The sequence below is a fragment of the Apiospora marii genome (genome assembly GCF_038362585.1).
Source record: "Apiospora marii strain CBS 49790 chromosome Unknown utg000012l_segment0_segment0, whole genome shotgun sequence".
Taxonomy (NCBI): domain Eukaryota; kingdom Fungi; phylum Ascomycota; class Sordariomycetes; order Amphisphaeriales; family Apiosporaceae; genus Apiospora; species Apiospora marii.
In genome coordinates, this window is record NW_027117383.1 from 1,013,482 (window position 1) to 1,027,744 (window position 14,263).

The window sequence follows — 14,263 nt, forward strand, 5'->3', positions numbered from 1 at the left end:
ATCGACAGTAGTTGCGAGCAACTGTAGGCATTTGCAAATCTGGGCGGGTGCAATCAACACACGGCTGGAAATGCATGTTGATAAAAATAGGCTGTTCTTTTTCTTTTATCCTCGTCGCTTACTATGTCGTACCATTTTGAGATAATGTATGTAGTTCGTAGTAGTTCCGCCCCTGGTCTCTTTAAGAGAAAAACAGCCTTGAGACTCAGGGGCATACAAACCTAAGAAGATATATAAATGAGCAAGCTTGCCTATGTTCATAGTCTGAAGTCACATCAAACTCCACACAGCAACTGAAGCACAGTTGAACAGCTCTGCATATTGAATTAGCAACCGTTCATCCACTTCAAGAATAGCTTCACAATGGCTCCCCTTACATTCCAATCCCTCTCCCTGAAGAGCGTCTTGCTTCTCGCGGCGGCCCTGGTTCCGGCCGTGGATGCAGCTGGACTTCTCCGGCGCGATCCACCCAAGGCCTTGCCCGGCTGCGCTACGGACGCAGACAAGCGCTTCCAGCCCGGTAAGTACCACTCCACAGCGGTCGATCGGACGACCCTCGAGATTAGCCCACTAACAAACTTCCCCATACAGTCATGGACTTCGACAAAGACGGCTGCTACAACAGCCCCGCCGTCGACGCCGCCGGCACCATCGCGACGGGCCTCAAGTGCGGCGGCGACAAGAACGGCCACTGCCGCGACAAGTCGGACCTGGACAACAACAACGTGTACGCGCGGGCGCGCTGCAACCACGGCTGGTGCGCCCACATGTACGCCTACTACTTCGAGAAGGACCAGTCGGTCCACGGGTCGTGCGGCGTGGGCCACCGCCACGACTGGGAGCACGTCACCGTCTGGGCGCGCGAGGGGGCCGACCGCGCCGCCTACGTCGCCGTCTCGCAGCACAAGGGGTGGGAGGTGAGGGACGCGGCCGACGTGCGGTTCGAGGGCGCGCGGCCCAAGGTGGTGTATCACCAGGACGGCGGGCTGACGCACGATTTCCGGTTTGCGAATGAGGCGGACGATGAGGTGGAGAATCATCATGGGAAGTGGTTTGTAAGTGCTCCATCTATTGCTATCGCTGTATACAGCCGAGAAGGAGATACAGAGGAAAGAAACGTACCTAGTCTTTTCATCAACGCTGACCCCTCCCAGTCCGGCGCCCTACTCAGCTGGAACGGCCTCCCAGATACAGTCCGCACGGCTCTCGTCAACGGCGATTTCGGCGCGGCCTATCTCAACTTCAAGGACGAGGGTGGCTTCAGCAACAAGCTCAAGGACGCGAAAGGCGACAAGGACATCTCGCTCGATGTTTCGTCGGACAATGAGAACTCGCCCGGAACTCCTCAATGCTAGGTCGGTTCAGAATGTTGACAAGTGATTGTAAGACGAGGGGTAAGATGTGACCCGTGCGTACACTCACCTCCCATCTGTTGCGCCGCTAGAGGGGTTCGAAAATTGTGTGTACTTATCTAGAGCGTTGACTATTATTTGATGAATCTGGCTGTTTCTCTTCCTGTCCGTTTCTCTGGGATATGATGAGATATCAAACCAGTACTAGATGCAAGATGATCAGAATCGCAGAAAGGCCAACGGGCAGAACCAGAAGTTGCTCATAGCGGATACTTGCCTGGCCTGAGCACTCCTTGTTGATATCCCGCGATTGGTACGGTACGCTCCCCTCGCGACCCACTCACGCGCTCAAGAGAAACTGGCGAGACTGCAATTCTCCGCGTAGCCAATGCTCCTTCGAAGGTCACTATTCCAGGGTAGAGAATAGAGATAATGCGATGGAGAATTGAGAATCCACGAATGAAACAGCTCCTAGGGAGTTTACTCGGATCAATTGCTCGTGAGACCCAATATGATGCAACAATATGCAAAAGTCTGATTCGTAAGGCTTAGAAACCAAAACAAAAGAGGGCTACTAGTACTGGACATAAACAACGTACGTACCCTGGCTAGGATCTGCCGACGAAAGATCCCGCCATACGCGGCTGGCCTAAGCGCCAGGGGATAGGGACACCCATCACCGATCACCTTTAAGGAGTAGGGCTCGGTAGGTAGCCAGGATGATGTATTATGTGGATCTCCGTTAATCTCTCGGCCGACGCTTGTCAATCCTACCTGTGCAGGATATGTGATACGGACTATAGCCCTGCAAACGTGTTAGTCGCCACGAGCGCGCCGCTTATTTCTCAGGCACGAGGGGAGGTGTGTAACGTTAACACCTACCGCCGCGAGCACCCTTAGTCAGCCGTTCCTAAGTAGAGTCGCATTTTCCCACACTCCCAGAGCGATAGACCGCGTGCTGATCGTGCCACCTCGCGGCCGGCACCGCCAAGGTGCATGACGGTGTGACCTGGTTGACAGCGAGGTTGTATCCCGGCCCCTAAATATAATCTCGATGCACACGCGATTGTGAAACGACGAGGGGCCGACCGGTGAGGGACGGTGTGGACCACTAGGATTACTGATCAGAATGGCTATTTGGACGTCGTTCGAGAGGGCCAACATTGGCGCGTCATTGCAACTTGGATGCTACACGCTGCGTTGCTTCATCTCAAATCAATTCCTACCAGAGCCATTAATCAATCACATCTCACATTGAAACCTATCACCCTCCATCGACCAAGACCTCAGCCACCTCCAACGTGTGAGATAACTATGAGGTATTATTCACCGAAGAGCTCAGTCGGAAGAATGTGGACCTCTCACATGACCCAAAACGGTCCACGCCAACGATCCTCTTGGCGCCGAAAGCGTTGCTCCAATGTAGGTTGAACACTTTCTGTACATGATCGACAGGCTGGCGTGTCCGATCAGGTAAATACCAATCACATCAACTCGCCATGGGGGATACTGGCAAGTCCCTACCCCGTGGGGCATGGAAAGCCACGCACATACCATACGCGGTCCAGACCTTTCTTCGTGATTGCCCTGCCCCCAGTATAACGGCCCCACCCTCGCCAACTGCTATCGCCTTGGCCTCTCGGCTCTTGCATGTCTGCCTACTTACTATGGAACCCCCGATATTGCCTACCCCTAGCGCTGTCAGCGCTTAGACGCGCCGGGGAATGGAGGGGGAGCCAGTCCTATTTTGTCCAGGCTTGCGAGTCCATGGGGGTCATTGAACCAAGCGTGATCTACTTTTGACTTTGCCCATCTCTCTGCATTCGGGAAGGCTGGCGGGAGATCCCTCTCACGAGACTAGGCAGGCCAGGGGGGCGAGCGAGGGTGTCCAGCCCAGGATTGATCATCATCGTTTCATGCACCATCGTTGTGCTACAGTATGCTATGTATCTGTCTAAACCCCGACGCTAATCATCCGGCCGATCAGTACGTAGCAATCCCCCTCGACAGGGGCCTGCCATTCGTCCTACGGGGGGCGGACTACCCCTAACCCGGTCCCTCAGACAATACCTAGTCCCCGCCGGAAGGTCCGGCGAGTTTCTGGTGATGACCACTGCACTTGTGCATGCATAGTCCTATTTGACATGGGGCTTAGGGTGCTGCACTACCTATGCATCCAGCACAGGTAGAAGAAAGATTGGCGACAGGAGGCCGCTGATTGGGCAGCTACCGCTGTGCCTGCCATGTAACGTCGGTGGGGACAATTGCCAGGCATCGTCATTTGAACGGCCAGTCCCTAAGCTGACTTGTGTCTCGCTGAGTCAAACCCCTTCCTTCAAGCACGTCGTCGATAGAACCCCAGGTAGCGCGAATACCGTGACACATTAGACATGGTCGCAAACCAGGTAGCACTTGATAGTGGTACACCTGATGGAGACGGCGTTGTGATATTGCTTTTCATCATGCAGACCTTTCGCTGCATGAACTGTAAAGGTAGCAATGGTTCTCCCCTAGGAGCGACGGCCATGTCCATCCATGGCCAATGGGGAAAGAGGGCCTACGTTGAAAGACGATGAAGTGCCTTTGTAGCTAAGTATTCTAGCAGCGGCCTGCTTCCGGCGTTTCTGCCTCAAACTCGGTGGGTGTGGAAATTGTGTAATAAAAATATTGGCATATTCTATTAATGATGTATTACTGAGCAAACTGTTCTGGAACCAGATCTCTACATCCACCGTCCGCGTACTGAGGAGGTTGCCCCCCTTTGTTGTATAGTATAGTGCATGTCAGCCCCCATCGCACCCATCCATCATCCAGCATTGGTTGAAGTCTGTGCACACCTCGCTGGCCGGGGTCCTGTAGAGGCCGGGGCTGACGACCGACCCGCTCGGCGCCGAGCTACTTTCATAGCCGTGCTCGTTATTATCGTGGTAATCGCCGTACACATCCTCGTATTCGCCTGGGTAGTTTTCGTCGTTGCCGTCGTCGGTGGCCGTCGCGGTCGTTGTAGCCGTGTTAGTGAACTCGTCGAACAGCACCTGGTCCTCGAGCTTGGAAGCCAGCGCATGGGCCCGCGCGGCGTCAGTGTCGACGACGGCGAGCTCAAAGTTGACAATGATCTGCCACGTCACTTTCGACTGGGATCGCGAGGCGCGGTGGTGGTGTGCCCCGCGTGTCTCCAGTCCCTGCAGGATCTTGCGCGCTTTGGGCGCCGTGATCAGGCGGCTCTCGAGGGCCATGGCCAGGAGGCCCTGCGCGATGGGCATGGCTAGGGCGTGTTGGAGGTACGCGTCCTGGAAGAAGCACATGCAGATATCAAAGTAGCACCGCTCCTCGTGCCGTTGGCTTTGTGTGTCCCTTATTCCCGATGTAGAACCGGGGGCCCCTGACCCAGCCATGGCGCTAGAGAGCTGCATGTACCCAGCATAGGCGAAGTTGGAGGATAGCTTGTTGGGGTAGTTGAGGTGGTGTTGGATCACAATGTGCTTCATCTGGTTGATCGAGGCCTCGTAGATGGCGCCGGGGGAGCTGTCGGCCGAAGTGAAGACGCGTAACTTCTGGTGTCGCTGCGGGTCCTGGAGAAAGGGGCGGAAAAGTGTGAGGATGATGGTGTGGAGGTACATACTGTTGTATCCACGGTTGGTTAGATAATTATCACCCCTGTCTGAGAAGTGGGACCTCCAAGTGAGACATTCCATTCTAGAGAAATAAGACAGGACTTACTGGAAGAGTAGCGTGTCGACTGGCGTATTTTGTTCTCGTCTTTTGAGTTCGGGCCTGAGGGTCGCGACCCATTCGAGGAGTTTGGTGTACTTGCTTTCGGCAAAGGCCAGGGATACCCGTTCGACCAGGGGCTTTTGTCGATGAACAAAGTACACGGCCGCGATCTCTTGGGCAAGGACCCAGAGTCTGCACAAGGACGAGAAGGCGCAGCCCATCCAGTCCGGCAGAGAATGTTCCGGCCAGTCGAGGCTGGGCATGGTGTCTCGTCGGTCCCCGGGGCGTTCACCGGGGATGGGAACAATCGGGGGATATTCGATAGCTATGGCTTCGTAAAAATACGTACGAAGACTACAATCTGAATTAGCAACGAAAGCGAACCTAAGAGCAGCAAGCCGGGATCGTGGCAAATAATACGCACCTTAGCCAGTTGTAGAGGCCCCAAGCCGTCTGCGCAGATGCAACTTTCATGTATGACGGCATACTGTTGAAGTGCTTCCGGTTGGTCTCCTCGTGGGCGGCCCCGAACAGCTTCATACGTTCTGCCATTTGGCGGCTCAGTCGCTGTGTTTCCAAAGCCAGTTCCTCCCGGCATTGTAGTGTGCACACCATGCTGAAAATAGCGAGGGCCGCGGCGTTGGGCAGAAGGTCCGACATGCGCTCCGCCCTGTAGAGCATCTCGGCTTCCTCAAAGAATGCTCGGCCGAGGGCCGACGTCCGCGAGTCGATGGCAGCGCAGTTATACTATACTCATTAAAACCACTGTTTTCGTGGAAATATTTGAATGTAGGCTTACACATGCTTGGGACAGTATGGAGCTGACAAGAAACGGGCTGCAGAAGGTAATTCCTAGGTTGACAAGGTCGTGGAGGAAGAGATCAACGTCGAAGAAGGCATAGCAGGGATGGTCGACTTCCAAGTAGGCAGAAATGACGGTGGCTGCAAAGCCATTACTGACGGGCACGCTTGTCCAGTAGTCGATCTGCAAGCGGCGTAGGCGCTCATCGATGTACGACGGCTGTGTCAGTGGTTCCGGCGACAGTGAACTGTCCCTCTGAGGAGAAGGTCGCAGTCGACGAGCCAAGGTCGCTGTTAAGCTGCCCAAGGGATCCGTCGATCCAAGTTGTGGTGTTTGTAGGAGTGTCGATGGGCTGTTCAGTCTTGCTGCTCCCATGTCAAAAAGGAGCTGCTGGCCTGCGTTGGGCTCGAATGCTGGGACGGAAAAACGCGGTCGAGGGTCAACTGTGGCGAGCTGTATCGGCGGGAGTACGGGATAAGCTATTTGATAGCGAGCAGTCAGTTCGTCGAACTCGAGGTCCACCCTCGACAAGGAGTGAAGACTCCCGGTCACGCTCGTGTCTGTCGATGCCCTTCTCCCTTGCTGCTGTGGATCGTTGTCGCTCCTAGCAGTCGCAAGGAAGGCCAGGGGCTCTGGTGCTGCCTTGAGCTCACGCAGAACCTGAACGATGTTTTCCTCCGAGGTGTTGGACAGTAAGGTCACCAGCTCAATGTGGCTGTCTAGAGATGACTGTAGGTCCTGCACTCGCTGCTTTAGGCGCTCTCCTGTAGTGCTGTATCGGCATGGCAGCAGCTTTCTGGTACACTTGGAACAAGACGGACGCTTGCCGTCGCACTAGAGTCGAGGCTATAAGAGATTTGCTCCAGGGTAACCTTGGAATCCGGTCATGCTCGGGGGCGCTACTTACAGCAGTCTTCCTGTTGCGGCAGGTCTCACAGGCGACTTTGGGCGTCGGCTTCCTCTTGAGATGGGGCGGTGTTGTCGGCTCTGGATTAAGGCGGCCATAGGCAGGGCGCGGTGCAAGAGCCTTGTACGACATGGTGAATTCGGTTTTGGGTTCAGGTATTGTTACAGAGGCGGATCATACATCAAGGTGCAGCCGTTTTCATCATCATATCCACAAATGCATCTCGAGATCCAAGCAGGGCAGGCCAGACTATATAACTTAGAGGCGAATGTCGTTCCCAACAGGAGGCCTGGTGACTGGAGGAAAGTGCGACGTTGCACAAAGTTATTGGTGGTGACGGAGTAGCCGCGAGTATTGCACAACTATGGTGTATGTTCGACGTCTGAAAACCGGACTCGTGTCGAGTAAAAGGACGCTCAAGGGGGATAGTGAATGATCTATCATCGGATCTTCCCAACTTGGCCTTGCTCCCTCAGCTGATGAGACACTATGTGGCGAAACTAGTGAACTCTAGCCTTCCTTTTTGTCCTTTTTCTCGACAAGTGGTAAGGTGGACGGACAAAGTCAAAAAGCGGGCAGGACTGCCGACCGGCTGGCGAGGGGCGGTAATCTTTGCCGGCATTTCACCTACGCAAATGTATGATCAGCAGTCAGATATACGACGTTTATGCAAGCCAGCCTATACGATTTGCCCAGGCCCAGTCCTCCACCCCTGGACGGTCCTTTGCAGCACTACTTGGCAAACGAAGAGGAATAAGCAAAACGAAATCAAGAAAAGGGAAAGAACAACAGTAGGGATGCACTCGATATCTCGTTGCATGCATACGGATGACGGCACGTGGCCACGCTGCCATTCAATTGGTTGCAGACGCTGCCCCAAACCCCTGCTGGAGAAATGGCTGTCCAGGGGGGGTACAGGGGGGTTGTCCAGGGGTGGTACAGGAAGGGGCCCCATCAACGCCTGTCATCGCTGCTGTCAAATCCGTCACCCCTGTCCACCCCTGCCAGGCATCAGCAACCCTGCTTCAATCAGTCAGCGCTAGATCATCATAATGATATGATATATGATTTTCCCTCTTTTCTTTTTCAGCTACCAAAATGTAGTCAGTGGCGTTCTCAACGTTGGTGGTGGCTGCAACGCAGCCATCGGAATATTTGTTCGTTTTAGGATAGCTGAGCCTCGGCATATCTGCTTTATCTTGGTAGGAAGTGTCGAACCGCCGACATATGGCAATCCGACCGCTGACATATGGTAACACAGATACACGGGGCATATCGAAACAGGCTAAAACTCGATCGTCTCGGTTCTGGGACCCTCATGGGATTTGGCAACAGCGTGGTGGTTTCTTTTGTGCTGTCGCCGGAATGATACCAAATCTTTTCGGGTTGAATGTACGGCCCAGTGTCAAGTACTGATATCAAGCGACGAGACGAGCCGGAATAATCCCGCGTGCGCATGCCAAAGAATTCGGATTCGTTGAGAGGAGTCGGCGGTTTATGACATGACTTGACTGGCTGGAGAGACGCGATTGGGCCCGCAAACAACATATGTATCCGTTCAGCTCAAAATATTGAGCCAGAAAGCTTCAACGGGAAGGCTTACGCGGCTTATTGCATTGCTTACAATATCTGCTGGTAAGCAAAGAAGGGGCCTTGTACATACCTGCCTTGTAAGTGGACTAAGACCAAGCATAAACAGACAACAGAGTAGTAATACCACAGTGCTCAAGATCGTTCGCTCGTGGGTCTCAATCGTGCCGTATCAGCCCTATCTGTTGCAGTCTTCCGACAGAGTAAGGGGCACAATAGCAGTCGCCGACTACATGGGTATGGATACTCCAAGTATGTACATAGACGTTGCCCTGACCCGCCTACTACCAACGTCTGACCGGTTTTGATGTGGTCCCGGCCGAGCTTCAGTCGGAGTAGAGGTGGATATAGGTAGGCTACCTCAAGTGACATTAGCTTGACGTGCTTTTGCGCCAATCAAAGGGCCCTACTGCGAATCTGTTCCCTGGTCATTGTCCCCACCCCAGCAAAGATAGTGCCGTGCGTCGGAGATCCGTATCTGCAGGTGTCGCTGACGAGACGGCATGCTGCTGGGCGTGACGATCCTTGCCTGTCCCACCACGGGTGCTACGTCTTTGCATAGCTCTGGCCAACAGCTTCTCATGGAGAACGACGAGGAGGGGGTGGCCGGGAGGGCCTCGCCCAGCTTCCGGTAGGGTGCCAAACCGGTGGTCCACTTCAAGCAACGGGTATGCGGGCCTTGTTGAATGTTCTGCTTCGGGAGATGAGGAAGCCATGGACTGAATGTCATGCGTTACAGTCAAAGGACTTGTGCATGTCTCATTGCTTGTTGGATCAATGGTTTGTCATCCATGTTGAGCCGAAGGGGCGAAGAGACGAGAGAGCTGAGAACGTAGAGATTTCGCGGTTGTTAAATGCGATCAGCAACAGTCTGATTCACCGGTGCATTGCATTAGGATGGATGCGATAGACCAGCCAGTCAAACCGGTATGCTTGGACTGAGGTCTTTGATCCATGGCCCAGCCGTCATTGCAGGCACTATCAAAGCAGCGGTGGATCGAATGTTCGTCTGGTGCGTCTAGTTATGCAGGAGATGGGCAGTCGGTGTACAGTCCCTTATGTGAGGCCTGCGGAGCCAAGTCTTCGATGGTTCGATAGGTAGCATCTACCGCTACTACTGACCCTATAGCGCCTCGACACGCTGGTGTCGTACTAATGATAGCAGATTTCAACCGGGATACCATCAACGAGCGTTCCCGGCGTCCTTTCCGCGAGTTGCTCCAGACCTGGCCTAATAGCAAGGTCAAAGCTGCGACGTAGGTCTACGCGAATGCGTTGCTTTGTCGAATCGCCGATGAGAAGTCTGGTCATAAATCCGATCATGCCTCGCCACTTTACTGCCCGTGGTACTTGTAACATCCCTACAGGCAGAAAATGAACTCGGCAAGCCGCCCCTTTAGGTTAGCACCTGTGCTTTGACACCGCCAGGCCGTCCCGGAGTCCACCCACATTGATGTACGGTGCGCAACCCCCTGCCCCCCGTAGTATTGCGGAGAAAACAACCAAGATTGATTGTTGCTAGAAGGCTTACAGCTAGCCGGGCCCAGATACCGTAATCCCCAATCTGATACCAAGGCCGTGACCATGATGCCTTGCATGGTCTGATCGTTACGTGGATCTTGGATGGCGGTAAGTTCCTGTGATCGGTTCGTGTGACCACCGCCGCCGCCGCCGCCGAAAAAAGTCGACCCCCGAGTTTTGTCAGCGTGGACTCCTGAACGGTTTCAGAGGTACTGATCTGACGACATCTAGGTATACCGTTACACATTCCCGGTCCATCGAGGCTCTGGAGAATGGCCAAAAGTGGGCTGTACCCCCAGACTGTACCCCCAGTAATACCCCCACAAATGCTTGTCACTTGGGGTGAACCAACCAACAACATAGGCTGCTCTCCACTTGAATCAGGTGGCGGATCAGTGTTTCACCATCGGCGCTGTGGCTCTATCGACCTACTGTATCGACTTCAGTACCACGTTACTTACTAACAATTGTGGATGCTGTTATCAGTCCTTGGCGTTGCGGGGCATCGTTAAAAGAGCCCCTGCCCAGAAGCACTGCCCATGTTGATTACTTGTAATTATTTCTCGAGTATACGGTGGATCACCAGATACCCAGTTGTCAACCCAAGCTCACCGGCGTTGGTGGAAGTCGGTACAAACACGAACTGTCGCTCCACTCGGAAATCCGCTTTGGTAATTGCACTTGCGGCCCCATGCACGCAAAAGAAATCAGAGCTGATCCGTGAGGGTCAATGGCGAGCATGCGGGACTGAACTGTGTTGGCAATTGCCCCGCGGGGGATCTCATTCCATTCCATCGGGGGGGGGGGGAAGCCTGTGCCATCTGATTGATGATACCGACTGCTCCAGCCACCAAGCGCACCAATCGTGTCAGCCAGAACCTCCAGGCAAAGCAAATAGTGATTAGGGTCAGCAGAGTTGGACGCAATATCGGAATCGACGAGAGAAGGAGAGAGAGAAATGCTCTTCAGTTCCGTGCAAGAGCTATGCCGCTTTTGGACCAGCTACCTGGCCAAACGGCCTATGCAGATCGTATTGAAGTAATCGAACGATTCCCCACACCGTTTCTTTTCCTTTTCTGGCAGATCACAGAATCTAGAGCGGCCCACGCATGCATTTCAGCTGCTCGGCGCCTGCCAAATGCCAGTTGTGACCGCATATCTGGGCCGTCTTTCACCACGCGCGACCTGGCCGTCGGAACTGTGACGCAGTCGCCCTCTAAGCGAATTCTTCAAACCGTCTTTCGAGATCCACCTTTTCGTCGCCGGGACAAGGAGCGCAAGTCAATGCTGCGGCCCGTGGCGTGCCGCGCAGCGTGCATCGAGCATCGCCGTCCCGGAATCCTTCCCCATGTTGAGCCCCATGTTGAGCGACTTGCTGAATTCCTGCGCGTGCTAACAGGGCCGCTTGAGTTTGAGGGGCGGGAGAAACCCTACTTTGGCGAAGCAGGTTAAGATATTCCATCCGGGTGCCGTGGTCGCCGATGATAGTATCATCGTCTCAGTGATTCTAGGTCACCAAAGCGCATCGTAGCTCGTTTCGACAAGAATGTGATCTTCTCGGTGTGTTGTTGAATAAAGTGTAGAGGGTGGTGTGGTACCGAGAACATGTTATGTATTGGGTTGGAATGTCCCTGTTAGTGTCGCCCGCCACTCGGCGAGCAAGCGTTTCACCATCGGTTGCGATGAGAATGTGGCAGTTGGTACGACAGATCAGGGGCGATGTGCCTCCGTTCCGCTTGCATGATGTAGCATCCTGAATTGGAAGAACGTTCCACTGGGGTTGATCTTACAGATCCCCCTTGATATTCTTGTCGGCGTAAAACCTATCCAAGCCACAGGTGCAGCCGTTTGTTTGGCAGTCCCCAATATGCTTCTTGGTACGCACGACTAATCCCTCAGGCTTGGGTGTTCCCACGAGCGGCCGAGACGTTGGAAATGCCCAAATGGAAGGCCAAACCGAGTCGTCGAGCCCGCACTCTCTTTCCAGTTCAGTCGCCATTTGTTTGACTGCGGCGGCGTTGCATGTGATACTGGTCAGACCTGACGCCCACCCGTAGGTGAAGACGGACCTGCCAGGGTTAAGTTGGCCGGCTAGCACGGGCTTACTTGCATCAGGAAGAGCCTCCTGGCAATCGTTCGCATTCTGGTCGACAACACGAATTGGTAGCCTCAGCGTGGAAGGTACATCATATATGGACAGCGCTTGCAGTGCTGTAATCAGCTCCTGCTGCACAGTTCCTACACCGTCGTCGCCCAGGATTGCGCGGGCCCTTGCCTTTTCCGCCGGTGTTCCCATGGTGTTGACAATGTGCCTGAGCGTCTCCGCTGCCTCCGTAACGCAGACAAGCTCATGGTCTCCTAGGATAGGATACAGATGGGTCGGCAGAAAGTGCTCCTTTTGCTCCTGTTCCCAGTGCGCAATATGATGCCGATTATACCAGCCTTGCCTTGGTACAGCAGTGTGGGAGAAGTCAGACGCCAACGCCACAAGAACAGAGGTATCAATATTCAACACTTCTGTAAAGGATGCTGACGGGCTTGGAAACATGGCCCTCATGAGCTCAGTAGTGAAGCTAGGCACGGGTGGCAATGCGTCACCACACAGTATGATCGCCCCGGTCTTGCGACAGAGTTGAAGAAGCTTATCAACCGGGACGCTTTCGCCTTCAGAGACTCGCGGAAGAATGATGTACGTCTTCGGCTGTTTCGTACGAATCCGGTGCTTTTCGGCTGCCCGGGTGATGTCCTTGGCAATCTTCAATAGGGGAATGTCAAGATCATCGGCCTCGTCGTTAAATGGATCCTCTTCCTCATCTTCACTATCGCCACAGTAGACGGCCTCTTTGGCAAGATCGTAGATCAGTTTCCTGTTGGCCATGGTCGAGACCTTGTACCAAGCGAGGCCGCCATCTGTGATCACGTCGACTGTGATGTGGCGCAGCTTGGAACTTGACTGGGTCCCCAATGAAGGCATGATCCGGTTTCCAGGTGCCAGTGCAGGCTTGCGGGTAGGATCTATACAGATCTTGCACCTGATGTCCACCAGATCTCTCGATCCTTTGGCCGCTTCCCAGATGGCCTCGTAGAACGGGAGGTTGGCGCCGCTCAGCCCGTTGACATCTTGGACGCCAGGATCGTCGGCCTGGCGCACTTGCTGTATCTTCCTTTCCAAAGCTCGGGCGTCCACCTGGACATCTGAGCTTAGCGAGTTCAGTTTGGAATGCAGCTGCGTCGTTATCCCTACTCGGGTGTCGCGCACGTGAGCGGCAAATAGCTCAACTTCGGACTGCAGGCTCTTAGCCCTCCCAAATAAATCTTGATGTAAAGCCTCCATGGCTATACTAGAACAATCAATTTCAAGTTGGCAATAATGAGAAGAATAAGTTCATCTTTCGAGCATTATGGGGGGCAAACAACCAAAAAAAACGCCGCTGAAGTCGGTAGCGAGTGTAGATGTGTGTGTTTTGGACAGTCACATTGAGACGTGTAACCTTGAAACTCCAGTCGAGATCCACTGGTAATCGCTGGAACTGATTTTCCGCCCACCGGCAAGAGCAAGCTGCTTGGGTTCTTGGCTTTCCAGGAGAACCAACGACAGCCAAGCTCGCATCGTTTCGTATGGCGCTGAAAATCGATTGCCCTTGAATGATGGTGTTGTCACGATTCGAGGAGCAAACCACATCCCATTTCCCCATGTGGGAGGGACGTGGCTGCTTCTGGCCTTGCTCTTGCCCAAATTGCTGGTTTGGAAGTTATGGTGAGTTGGCTTGAATCGGCTCTGACCAAATGCGTGATATCGCTCCCAGTATACTGCACATGCATGCACTGTGAACATCGTATCAATAATCTAGTATACCAATACGTCGATATCTAGCAACCATATCTCATCTACATACCACGGCAACGTGGGTATTGGCATCCATTCAGCCCAATTAATGTTTATTCTTACTTGACACACGTCAAAAGCTGGGTAATATAGAGAAGGCTTCGGCTTGCTTCCTCTCGCGGTGTTGCGGGGGTGGTTATCGGACCGTCGCCTGAGATCGTCGGCAGGGGATGCTCATCGGAACAAACAATCTACTATTAAATATTATCGCCATCACTATAGTATACCTGCATATACTTACACCGGAATATGTGTAGACATGCTTTGCTTGCTTCCCTGTTGTAATAGATGAGTCGCATGATCAAGATACAGAGGCATGTTGGTATTACCTGTTGGGCAGAGTAGGTCTATTTCAGCGGTCGCTTGCACCCTTCTCAGCCCAAGATGCACCGCGATACCAAAGGTAGACCCGGCGTCGCTGTAGGGCAATGCGTTCGTTCGTTCGGGCCAAGATGCCTGCTCGCTCGTGACACAGCCGGATTCCGACATGT

The 14,263-nt window shown here is 53.8% G+C and overlaps 4 protein-coding genes across 4 annotated transcripts; 2 read left to right on the top strand and 2 right to left on the bottom strand.

Moving 5' to 3' along the window:
• Nucleotides 1-363: 363 nt before the first annotated feature.
• PG985_015137 (uncharacterized protein) lies at nucleotides 364-1,355 on the top strand (the record flags this gene model as incomplete). Its single annotated transcript, XM_066834903.1, has 2 exons — nucleotides 364-520; nucleotides 592-1,355. 2 exons carry the CDS (start codon nucleotides 364-366, stop codon nucleotides 1,353-1,355), a joined length of 921 nt encoding a protein of 306 aa, XP_066677513.1.
• Nucleotides 1,356-4,135: 2,780 nt separating this feature from the next.
• On the bottom strand, nucleotides 4,136-6,907 carry PG985_015138 (uncharacterized protein; the record flags this gene model as incomplete). Its single annotated transcript, XM_066834904.1, has 5 exons — nucleotides 4,136-4,973; nucleotides 5,073-5,420; nucleotides 5,491-5,813; nucleotides 5,866-6,702; nucleotides 6,776-6,907. 5 exons carry the CDS (start codon nucleotides 6,905-6,907, stop codon nucleotides 4,136-4,138), a joined length of 2,478 nt encoding a protein of 825 aa, XP_066677514.1.
• Nucleotides 6,908-10,870: 3,963 nt separating this feature from the next.
• PG985_015139 (uncharacterized protein) lies at nucleotides 10,871-11,338 on the top strand (the record flags this gene model as incomplete). Its single annotated transcript, XM_066834905.1, has 1 exon — nucleotides 10,871-11,338. One exon carries the CDS (start codon nucleotides 10,871-10,873, stop codon nucleotides 11,336-11,338), a length of 468 nt encoding a protein of 155 aa, XP_066677515.1.
• A 334-nt stretch (nucleotides 11,339-11,672) lies between these two features.
• PG985_015140 (uncharacterized protein) lies at nucleotides 11,673-13,220 on the bottom strand (the record flags this gene model as incomplete). The annotated part of the gene is made up of 1 exon (XM_066834906.1): nucleotides 11,673-13,220. One exon carries the CDS (start codon nucleotides 13,218-13,220, stop codon nucleotides 11,673-11,675), a length of 1,548 nt encoding a protein of 515 aa, XP_066677516.1.
• Between the last annotated feature and the right edge of the window lie 1,043 nt (nucleotides 13,221-14,263).